The 12,171-nt window shown below is 34.5% G+C and overlaps 1 protein-coding gene across 1 annotated transcript in view; it reads right to left on the reverse strand.

Moving 5' to 3' along the window:
• Nucleotides 1-417: 417 nt before the first annotated feature.
• Nucleotides 418-12,171, reverse strand: part of LOC134373775 (uncharacterized) — a 41,705-nt gene continuing 29,951 nt past the window's right edge. The window contains exons 5-8 of the mRNA XM_063091796.1: nucleotides 10,982-11,092; nucleotides 6,939-7,045; nucleotides 2,579-2,669; nucleotides 418-712 (exon numbers count right to left, since the gene is read on the reverse strand). Of these exons, the coding sequence (XP_062947866.1) occupies nucleotides 596-712; nucleotides 2,579-2,669; nucleotides 6,939-7,045; nucleotides 10,982-11,092 (426 nt within the window). The 3' untranslated portion in view covers nucleotides 418-595. The remainder of the gene's footprint in view (nucleotides 713-2,578; nucleotides 2,670-6,938; nucleotides 7,046-10,981; nucleotides 11,093-12,171) is intronic.

Raw genomic sequence — 12,171 nt, forward strand, 5'->3', positions numbered from 1 at the left:
CAAAAGAAATACAGTCATTATTTAAAAAACGAAAAACATAGGATAGTACAAAAAAGAACAAAAAAAACCACTGGTAATTGCTCCACCTAGATACAATCTCTATATACACTTTGGAGGCTTTCCTTCTGGTTTTATTTTTTTCTGGAAACTGCAATTATTTATTTTAGTCCTATGGTTGCCTCTTCAGAAAAAGCTGTGTACAAAGAATCTTACATAACAGAGATATAATAGATGGGTGTGATGTGACCTGCCGTTCTCCTCCACCATTCTCTCACGACAGAAGCTACTCCTAGTCTTTTTTTTGGTCATATATAGACTTGGCATACAGAATTAGTGACTAAAGACAGGCACACATTTATATTTTTAACAGAATAAAAGAAACTAGAGAGAAGCAAAAAGTTTCAGATAAATGTCTTAATTATATTATACAAAGCAGAACAAAGTTTTATACACACACACACAACTGTTTACAAATATGTAATCACATGTACAAAGACTGGAAGGGAGTATACAGAAAAACCTGTGTTAGTAATCAGGGTTATGTTTCTTTTTCATTATTTTATGTATTCAACAAAACATTACAACTATTTTAGTGCTAGAGAATCTTATATAAATGAATTTGTTCAAGAGCTCCTCTGTCGATATCCTTCTGTGGGTATACATCGTAGTTCAGTGGTATCTCTTCAACCCAGGGAAATAACTGTATATTAGTCTAGGGAAAAAAAAAAGATTATAAACAAACATGAAAATTGCAGAATGATTCCATTCTCTGGAATTCCAAGAAATCAGCACTAAGTAATTGAACACAACACATTTCATTGTTTTTTTCTTTAATTTTTAAAAATTGAAACATAATTGATTGTACATAACTGTGGGGTACCGTGTTGAATATCAATGACTGTGTGCAATATGTGAAGCTCAAATCAGGATAATTAGTATATTCGACATTACACAATGTAATCATTTTTTGTGGCCCTTTACCAATTTTTCACTAAATCCCTCTCCTCCTCCCCCTTTCCCTCTGGTAACCTCAGTTCTGTTCTCTCCTTTTGAAAAGTTCAATGTATTATTGAACAATGTATTATTGTGATTTGAACATAACAGATTTTTTTTAAGTTAAACTTACAATTTTGAGATAATCGTAGATTCACATGCAGTTGTGAGAAATAATACAGTGATTCCAGGTACCAGTAACTCAATTCCCTCAATGGTAACACATTATAAAACTATAGTACAATATCAGAACCAAATTATTGACATTGATACAATCAAGATGCAGAACAAGTCCATCACCATGTGGATCCCCACTGTTGCCTTTTCATAGCCACATCTACTTTCCTCCCTGCTCTCCCCTTCTTAGCCCCTGGCAACCACTAATCTGTCTCCATTTCTATAATTTTGTCATTTGAACACAACAGATTTTAATTACAATGAGCAGTACTAAGTCTACATGATGCCACATGAATAATTCTTTGTTATACTAAATGGTAGATCTGTGGATTTAGGGACTTAATTTACTCTGATTTTGGCACTTGAAAGAAAATAGTATTATTACACAAACTGGAAATCATAGATTTTAAAAGGTATGTTTTTATGAGTATGAAAAAGTATAGTAGGATCACACGACTCATGGGGTGGGAATCTCATGGGGAGGGAATGAAGGGGGACACTGGGAAGATTAACACCTTTTCTTTATATATTTCTGGATTATTGCCCTTGTAATAACAAGCATTAATTACTTCTATAATTTAGATGATTGATGAAAATTCTTTAAAAGGTTTTATTTTAATTATTTATTTTTGATTATACATATTTATGAGGTACAAAGTTGACTATCAGTATTGTGTACAGTATGTGATGATCAAATCAATAAAGGTTTTACTGATGACTGTTTAGTTTTTTAAAGGAAGAAACAGGTAGTTAAATCTCGCAATGCAGTTAAACTATGCAAGAAAAGCATCACCAGAGAAAATGACAATAATACTCTGTATTAAGAAATACATACAATAGTACCTTTCATCTGGGGGATCTCAAAGAACTTTACAAATAGAATACTGACAGTACTACTTACCTTTCATATAAGGGTCAATTTACTAGGTTAAATTTTACTATTAAATATCAGCCATATTTTATACAGAGAATGTGGGGAACAAAGCAGTGGTGTGTGCAAGATTCCAAACTGACCTACAATCCAAACTGCACATAGTTTGTGGACTTCCAGTCTACTCATTTGATTCTAAAAGCCTTGAACAATTCTGTTCCTTTTGTTCTAAGGGACAAAGTTATGATGTGGCTGTTCTAAGCCTCTTTCAAACATTCAATAGTGTTTTTAACCTAAAACTATAACCCCACAGTTAGAAAAATTGGGTGGACAAGCAGGGGAATCTACATCAAAATAAGAACTACAATATAAGAGCTTTTAAGGCCAGTGAATACAAACCAGTGCTTAGGCCGTAAGGTCTTGCTATTATCTGTAACTGTTTTCAGACAGAACATTTCTAGAATATTGTAATATCTATCAGAAAAAGACAAGAGAAAAGTTTTGACAATAAAAATGCTGGAAAAGAGGTTTACATACCTGAAGACCTGAGAGAGAATCTTCAAGACTTGGTACTGTCACTAATAAAGATCCTTGCTTCTTTACATTATGGCTGATATACTCCCAGGCTCTACAACACATTAAGAACTGGTATGTTAAAACAACAATGAAATATTACTATACACCTATTAAAAGGGCCAAAATCCAGGACACTGGCAACACCAAATGCTGGCAAAGATGTGGAACAGCAGGAACTCTTATACATTGCTGTTGGGAATGCAAAAACGTACAGCTACTTTGGAAGACAGTTTGACAATTTCTTACAAAACTAAACAGACTCTTACCATACAATCCAGCAATTGCATTCATTGGTGTTTACTCAAAACTTATGTCCACATAAAAGCCTGCACATGGATGTTTAGAGCAGCTTTTTATTCATAAATTGCCAAAGCTTAGAAGCAACCAAGATGTCCTTCAGTAGGTGAATGGATAAACTACAGTATACCCAGGCAATGGAATATTATTACTCAGTACTAAAAATAAATTATCTGTCAAGCCATATTACTAAGTGAAAGAAACCAATCATTATATGATTCCAACTATATGACATTCTGAAAAAGGCAAAACTATGGAGGTGGTAAAAAGATCAGTGGTTGTCATGGGTAAGGGGAGAGGGAAGGACGAACAGCCAGAGCACAGAGAATTTTTAGGGCAGTGAAAATACCACATACAATACTTTAATGGTGGATATATGTCATTACATGTTTGTTCAAATCTATAGAATGTACACCACCAAGAGTGAATCCTAATGTAAACTAGAAACTCTGGGTGATTCTGATGTATCAATGTAGGTTCATCAACTGTAACAAATGTATCACTCTGGTGGGGATCTTGACAATGAGGGAAGCTGTACATGCGTGGGGGTAGGGAGTACAGGAAATCTCTGTACCTTCCTCTCAATTTTACTGTAAACCCAAAACTGCTGCAACAAATTATAAAAAAAAAAAAAAAAAAAAGGAATCCAAAGCATGACCTTATCAATGCCTTTATTATCCAGGTTAAAAACAAAATGAAACAAAATTACATGTTAAGTTTTACCAGACACTGGAAAATTTTTTAAAAGTGACAACAGAAAATGCAGCACAGGTAATATACAGAAATATAGATGGGCAAAAATGTTAGCCTGTAGAAAATAAGACTGCAGGAAAATACCAGAAGTTGGTAAATTCCACAGTTCCTGAAGGGGTGTTGGCAAAATTGTAAGGTTACAGTACTAAGGAGCTTAACAAAATGAGGGTTCAGGTTACTGCAAGGTATTGTGAATAAGACCAAAACTCAGTTTTCGGAATTGATATACAAGTCAAATCAGCAGTAAAAGCCCCTTAAATTCTTTACGAAGCATGGCAGAATTGGTTTTACAGACTGCAACAGGGCTGGAATCACTGGGGGTAAGCATGGGGAAGAGCTGAGGAGAAACAAAGGCCATAGAAGCCAGAAACCAAACAAGGACTAACAATAAGTGTAATATGTACATTAGATCTTAATCATGCCTAGTTTGGCTTTCAATATAATATAAAATGAAAGGACTTCTGGTATAGCGTGGCACTTCAGAAATTTAGTGGAATCAGCTAGCTTTAAAGCATAATGGAATGCTGTGTGCAAGTGTGTGTGTCAGAGGGCAGTGTTTGACCAGTTCTGTTTAACCTTTAGTGTAGACACGAACTGAATTTCTACATTGTACAAGAGTCTTGATAGTTAGTACACCACACTATGGCGGAGCAATGATCAAGCATGCGGGGATGTGCATTCCTTGCAGTGGTGCAGGTGGGCAGTAGTATCATTTGATTTATTTTAGTTACAGCAGTGGCTATTAGGTTTAGTAAATTCTGAAGCTTATTAGGCAAAATGATACAAATGTTCTTTCTCTAAGGCTAGATATAAAACTATGTAGCAGTGTTCAATAATAAATGTCATTGTGTTTGGGCTAGAGCTGTTTTGTTGCTTTGATGTGGTTCCTAAAAATGACATATTTTACAAATTTATTTAATAAAAATGAAGAAGCTGAGCATATTGCATGGTTAGGCATGGGTCAGTATAGCACTTGCTGTTTCTGGTAGTGTTTTATCTGTTTCACTTACTGAAAAAGTATATAGAGGTAACTTTTGAACTAAAAATTACTCCACAAATCTAGGGTGTTATGCTGTAATGAGATTTAATTTACTCAGAAACCTGAGCTTTTCCTGAGTACACATTTTCTGTTTTTGAGATGTATTTTGGTCTTCTCTTTACACTACCTCCTACAGTAATATTCCACTTGTCCCTAGATTCTGATTAAGATTATAAAACTTGGCAGATTAAATGCCGTTCCATCTATTCTCTTTCACAACAGAATTAATATAGGTAAATGGTCAGTTTTGTCAAAACAATTGCAGTATCAGAATGCTTTACTATATCTTCTAAACTTACTTCTGTATACTGTCATTAACTGCACTAGACTAATTTAGGAAAAGTGAATTAAACCATGTATGTGGTTGATACCTATTCAGTGAATCATTGTAAAGTTCATGAATGAATGTACCAAGAAAGTTTAAAAAAAACCAAAAACCAAAATTGCAGTATTTCCTGTATCAAATTTACCAACAGCTTTCATCATTCTTCAGCATTTATTTTTCTATAATGAATCTCCAAAGAGTTTAAGGTGTTTTTCTCTTTTGATTTCTTATAAAACATAAACCTGATAATATTTCATTTTCCAAGAATTATGTAATGTTTGGCTACCTGTCATTAACTTTAAAAGGCAAAAAGCTAATTATATACTATGTCCACTGGAAATGATGCTAAAGAAGGCATTATGATTCAAATAACTTTGCTCCTGTTCTGCTGGTGGTCTTTAGCCTGTGCCAGAAATCGCCACCCATTCTCATTGAGCTTTGAGTATATGATTAGCTTTCTGCTGAACTAGCTCCTGCTTTTTTTTTTTCCCCCCCAAAATGGAGTCACTTTATTACAAGTACTCTCCAAGAACACTGGAAGAAAATATATCATACAAAACAGTCTTTCAGGTAGAATATCATTCATTGCTGACAATGGTGATTCCAAGAGATTTTGAAAAGGACCAATACAGAAACACTAAGTGAGTGAGAGAGTGAGAGCAAGGGAGAAAGAGAACGTACAGAAGGTGAAGTCGTGACAGAATAAAGAGGTTTAGCCATTTAGCATTCCAATCAGTATTAACTATTTTTCATTCATTCATTCATTCACTTATTAGTATCTATAACAACAGGTATGAAATAACTATGTCCTATAATTATGTACATTTTTATTTTTCTGTAGTAGAAACCTTATTGATGCACTAATCCAAACATATTAGTGTAATTCCCTTTCATACACATGGATAGGAGCTTTCCTGCATCTAGAGTACACATATGCCATTATGAAAAGAAATCAGCAAGTCTAACTGGCCAGAAAATCAGTGTCTCAGACTACAGACTATAGGAATTTTCTTTCTTTTTTTGTCTTTTTCGTGACCGGTACTCAGCCAGTGAGTGCACCGGCCATTCCTATATAGGATCCGAACCCACGGCGCGGCGGGAGCGTCGTCGTGCTCCCAGCGCCGCACTCTCCCAAGTGCACCACGGGCTCGGCCCTATAGGAATTTTCTAATTAGAGGATCCTATAGGTCCTGAGGGGCCACAAAACATCAGCTGTGGCAGTGAAGTCAGAAAAGTGATCACAGACTTGCTAATTTTTCTACTACTTGAATAGTGGAATAAACTCCAGGAACCTACTATTACCACCTTAAGAACATTTTTAAAGTTTGATAATTAATCATTGTTTTCCAGGTTAATATTCTTATACCATGTTTTACATTCATTTGCCTTAGTTAATTCCCATTATTTTATGATAGGATAGCAATGTGCTACGTTATTTCATACAAAAGAAAACTGAGGCAGAAAAGAATAAGCATAAAGGTCCACTGGAAATCGATATCTTGTATCCTTGACTGCTGAACAAATGCTTGAGTCATGAAATAATTTAAGAGCTGTCAAAAATTTGATATAACGGGCCGAGCCCGTGGCGCACTTGGTAGAGTGCTGCGCTGGGAGCGCGGCGACGCTCCCGCCACGGGTTCGGATCCTATATAGGACTGACCGGTGCACTCACTGGCTGAGTGCCGGTCACAAAAGAAAAAAAAAAAAAAATTTGATATAACATTTTACAAAGTTAGATAAAGTTTGTTTTTATTTTTGTTTCATATAGCACACATTTCCTTATTAATACAATCTCTTTACTGTTTTAAAAAAGTTTAATATGAAAACATTTCTACCTTATCAATTTCTTTTCATATTTTGCTGGATATATTTTAATAACAGATTTCTTGCTTGAAATAGTAACATACCTGGCCTGTTCTGCCTCATTAAGAAAATACTCGAAGACATTATTCATTATAACAATATCGGCATTTTGCAGAAGTGAACCTTGGGAACAGATGTCTGCATGAAGCACCTAAAGAAGAATGAGTTCATATAAGAGAACAAGGATACTATGTCATACAACCACATAAGAAATATCTATTGGTTCACTGATGTTATAAAGCAATATGAGAGGTTAACACTTCCTAAAATTAGAGAAAGAATAGTTTAGGCTGGCCGGTTAGTTCAGTTGGTTAGAGTGTTGTGTTAAAACACCAAGGTCAAGGGTTCAGACCTCAGTACATGCAAAAAAAAAAAAAAAGTATAGTATACTACTACTGCCCTAGAGAGATACTTCATATCTAGTAAAAACCATAAACTTGTAAACATTTATTTGTTTAAATGGAATTAATTACTTAGCCATAACAATGCTCTTTTGACTCCCGGTTCACAGTTTTTTCCACTATAACTATACCACTAGTTGTAAGAGTCAAAGGACCTATGTTCAGTTTCTGGCTCCATCACCAACTAGGTTTGTGTTCTTAGGTAGTCAGATTCTTCATAACGAAATGGAATATTATCTGTCCTCATTCACAGAATCAAATGGGACCATATACAAATGATAAAAAAGTCACTTATACATTGTAAAATATTAATACAATATGTTAACTGGCTTTGTCTGACTTTCGTCTAAAATTTACTTGAATGTATTATCTATCCAAAAAAGTAAATGAAGCAATTTATTTAAAAACTATATACATCAAAAAATTAATTTAGACTATAATCAATAAGTCTTACAGACAATAAGAGGAAACATTTATGTGCTCAAAAGCAAAACAAACAACTTTTATTTTAAAAAGAGAAAAAAATTTAACTACTTTGTACCATATCATTTCTTTTCAAATAAGCACTTGGTCTTACGAATACATAATCATTCAGAATGTTGTTGGGACTGATTTGAAAAAATGTTTTTTTCTTTTTTCAAGTAATAAAAGTACTAACATAACTTGAATTAAGTTGGCCCGGAACCTCTAAACGCTGCTTTGACATATTCCTCAACACAAATAAAAAAGTAAGTAAATCATTTCAAACTTTCTACACATGTAGCTTAGATATGAAATAGATATGTAAATGAACCAAATGATATATTTTAGCTCTCACACAGTTCCCCTTTTTTCTTTCCCATCTCTGTTCAGACTTTTCCCCACCCCAGTCACCACACAGGTACTGGAAAAAAAAAAAAAAAAAAAAAGAATCAGGTGGATCAATTAATTATGGCAGCCATCAGAGGTGTTTAGAGGTCCAGGAAAACCTCAAAGAATGGCTCTGGGCAAACTCTGGAATACTAACAGTGCAAAGGCCACAAGGCAACCAAAATCAATTTAACCAATATTTTTAATGGGCACCTCCTACTACACAGGGATATAAACCATGATGAATGAGACACAGTATCTGCTTTTAAATATGTTACAATCTAGTAATGGGATAAATAAAACTTTGTTAATAACTTCATATAAGTGCATCAAAAGAATAATAAGCCAACACCAGGGATATGAATGAAAAATTTACCTCTAGCATCGAGGAAAGGGAGAAAGAAGGATTTAAAGCAAGGGGCTTTGCATGTAAAGACAGTGGTTAAAATATATACATGTACTTTTTGTACATTACTGAAACCCCATTATAATGACAACAGAGCGTTTTTTACAAAGAAGGTAAATACCCACAAGGATGGGGAGAATGGGTCAGGAAACAACAGACATAAAAATTTGTAAGTTAGAAAAAGAAGGGAAGTAATAAGGAATTTAGGAAACCTAAGGAAATTAATTTCTAAGCTAGAAATATAGAAAGCTAAGACTCAAAGTTGACTTATACTACAGAATCTTCAAAAGGCTCATAACTGGTGGTACCAGTGAAGAAGTAGAGAGAAACGCTAAAAATAAGGGAATTTGGTTGAAAGTCAGTTTAAGAAGCAGCAGACCCCTATATATGCCTTTCTCCTACCCCAGCAAAAGAACAGGTTTATTCTCTGGAGAGGGGGGCAAGTCAGTTAGCTCAATTGGTTAGAGTGTGGTATCGGTAACACCAAAGTCAAGGGTTCAGATCCTGGTACCCACCAGCTGCCAAAAAAAAAAAAAAAAGGTTTATTCTCTGGAGAGGGTTAAATGGGAGGTCTGTAGACCAGGGGATAGCAGGCCTAGTTGAAGGAAAGGGTAGTGTACTGAAAACAAGGGAATTAAGGAAACATACACACAAGATGCTAAGAATCCCCTCTCTTCAGCTGTCTTCCTCTACCACTCAGTTCCAAGGATGCTGCTTGCCATTCAGGTAGGAGACTGGAAAGGTATTCTCTGGGCAATCAGACTGGCCCAAGAGGAAGGACCTTAATATATACTTCACTAGATAGTCCCCAACTAAATAACCACCCAACAAGATTACTGAACAGTGAAGCCCACAGTCAACAATTCCCAACTTAGGTGCTCAAAATTTCAATCAGCTTTCTTGTTTAACTATGAGCAGACGATGAAGGATTCCTACACTTCTGAAGAAAGCCCTGTTAAAAAAGACTACACAACAACAAAGAAAACCAAAAAGTAAAGACTGAGACTTGGAGGCTAGCTGGATTATCAAAAATAATCCTAGAATCCCTTTCTGTTGATCTTAGAGCCTCTCAAATCCAATGTTAATCTGTGGCTTCAAGGAAGGAAAATTAACAATAGTCATAAAATAGTATAAAAATAGCTTTTTACTAAAGGATTGCTGATGGCTACAGAAGCCACAAGCCAGGAAAGTACATGGGTAGGTGTGTATCCACATACTTTCCTTTGAAAAGAAAGGGGTAAACATCTTTAAAGTGTGAATAAATACCTATTTTATGTACCTTTATCAATTTCTTCTTGAGAAGAATAACTACAATAAAGTACTTGGTTATTCATTTCTAAGCTATGCTTCTTAGAGGTCCTAATTTTTAAATCCCAATTTTCAATTAAATCGATATCCCTGTTAGTTATATGATTCTTATTAGGAAAGAGCCATGTGTTATGCTCAGTAAATATGAGATAGTGAGAAAATCCCATGAATTTATTATTGGACAATGAATCCTCTCTGATCATTTGCCTCTCTATTTCTTAGATGAGAGAGAAGCAGGGAAAAAGGGATGAAGAGAGAGATGAAGAGAGGGAGAAGAGGGATAGGAATGAAATAATTCCCTTCTATAAAAAGGAGGAAAGCTAGATCCTTAATCTTACTGAGATACATCTTTCAACATTAGCTTGCCTTTGACACTAGAGTAACTCAGTATTTCTCTGCATTGCCATTAGAAGTGTAGGATCATTAGAGAAATAAGATTACTGCATTAACCAAAAAAATTCCTTTCCCCTTAAATATGCGAAAAAGAGAAAACCTCTGTCATAGCCTAATCCAAGGCATCATTCCCTCACAAACTGCTATTCTACGACATCCACAATACATCCCGAAAAGTTAGAAAAAGAAGATAAAGAACTGTGAGCACGACTTAACAACTCCTTTGCTTACTTTCAACATTCAGAGTTTAGTTAAATACATTTCTAACCAACATCTAGAGATTAAAAAATGCTGCTACCCAAATTATTGCTCATATGAAGAAAATTAAGAGAAAAAGTTCTACTTTCTTTTCTTTTTTTTTTTTTTTTTGACTGGTAAGGGGATTGCAACCCTCGACACGGTGCTGTCTATACCACACTCAGCCAGTGAGTGCACCGGCCATCCCTATGTAGGATCCGAACCTGCAGCCTCTGCGCCACCAGCACCACTCTCCCAAGTGAGTCACGGGGCCAGCCCAAAAAAGTTCTACTTTCTAATAAAATTGGGGCAGAAGAGAGATATGTGAATGGAATATGATAATAATTCATTTTTATAAATGTTTTAAAATTTTAAATCAATTTAATCTGTTTCTACACAACAGCAACCAAGAACAGATTCCAAAACAATGCAAAAGAGACTTGGCTAAGTTAAGCTGTATAATGGATAACAGAATATATATTTAAATGGGTACCTTTATTCTGTCAGTGAACTGGTATTTTTTTATGACCATTTCTTGCAACTGGCAAAAGTCTCCATTTAATTCTACACCATACAGTTGCACTGCTGAACTGTAAAGATAACCCTAAAATAAGAAGATACATCATAATGCAAATGAAATAACTTTTGATTATGGGTTTATTTCTATTTGAAATTTAAGAAGTCAAACTTTAAAACATATAACTCAATAAAGTAAAAATAAAATGAAAGATAACATCTTGTAGTTTATGTAAAACTTACAACTTCCAGATCTTAAAACTCTTACTCATTAAGAACTTGACTACAGTTTATTAATTTCCATTATTTCAAATAGTTACATTTTAAAGATTAATTTCTTATTTTTACTGATAAAACTGGGTGTTTAACGAAGTTGGAAATGAAAAAAGTGATCACATATAGACTCTCTGTATAATATCCTACTTCTGTAATTTCTTGGAATTTCTTGGGAAGTTACATCAGAGGAAAGCAAGAATAGAGTTAACCTGTGGGGAATATAATGGAAAATCATGCGCAGTCTGACACTAGGGAAAGATAGCCTAAGGTATGTTCCATTTGGCATAGGGAAGTCAGCCTGGTATCTGGCAATCTGCCAAAGATAATCAACCAGTTAGTTAATAAGGATAATCAAGAATTGATTATATATTGTTATGTATCTATTTTTGGTTGCAATGACAAAAAAATAATTTTCAAGGAAAGGTCAAATAACTTTCTGAAGATCATTTTATATCAGCCTATGTAAAAATCAAATCTGTATCTATGGATTTTTAGAATATGTTCAACAGTGCATATGGAGGTATTCAAAAAATTTGTATTGACTGAATCAGTGACCTAATATGAGGAAAAAGGGCAATATATTTAAATTTATCAACAATGATACCATATCTGCATAGCCACAATTATTTCAGTTTTATACTTTTTGAACAAATCAGAAAATTGACTAGAGTAGACAAAATATGGTAAAATAATCATAATCTCTAAAGTTCTCCAAACAAAAACCATCTGACAAACTCTGTATTTTCTATTATGGCTAGCTTTCCTAATTATACTATAAAAGTTTTAACAGAAAAATAAATTAACCATTAAAGAGTTAACTGTTTCTGTTTAGAGCAGGCAAGGATGCTGGGAACTGATAGTGCCTGTTTCTGGCATGATCCTCTACTGCTG

The sequence above is a fragment of the Cynocephalus volans genome, chromosome 3, assembly GCF_027409185.1.
Source record: "Cynocephalus volans isolate mCynVol1 chromosome 3, mCynVol1.pri, whole genome shotgun sequence".
Lineage (NCBI taxonomy): Eukaryota > Metazoa > Chordata > Mammalia > Dermoptera > Cynocephalidae > Cynocephalus > Cynocephalus volans.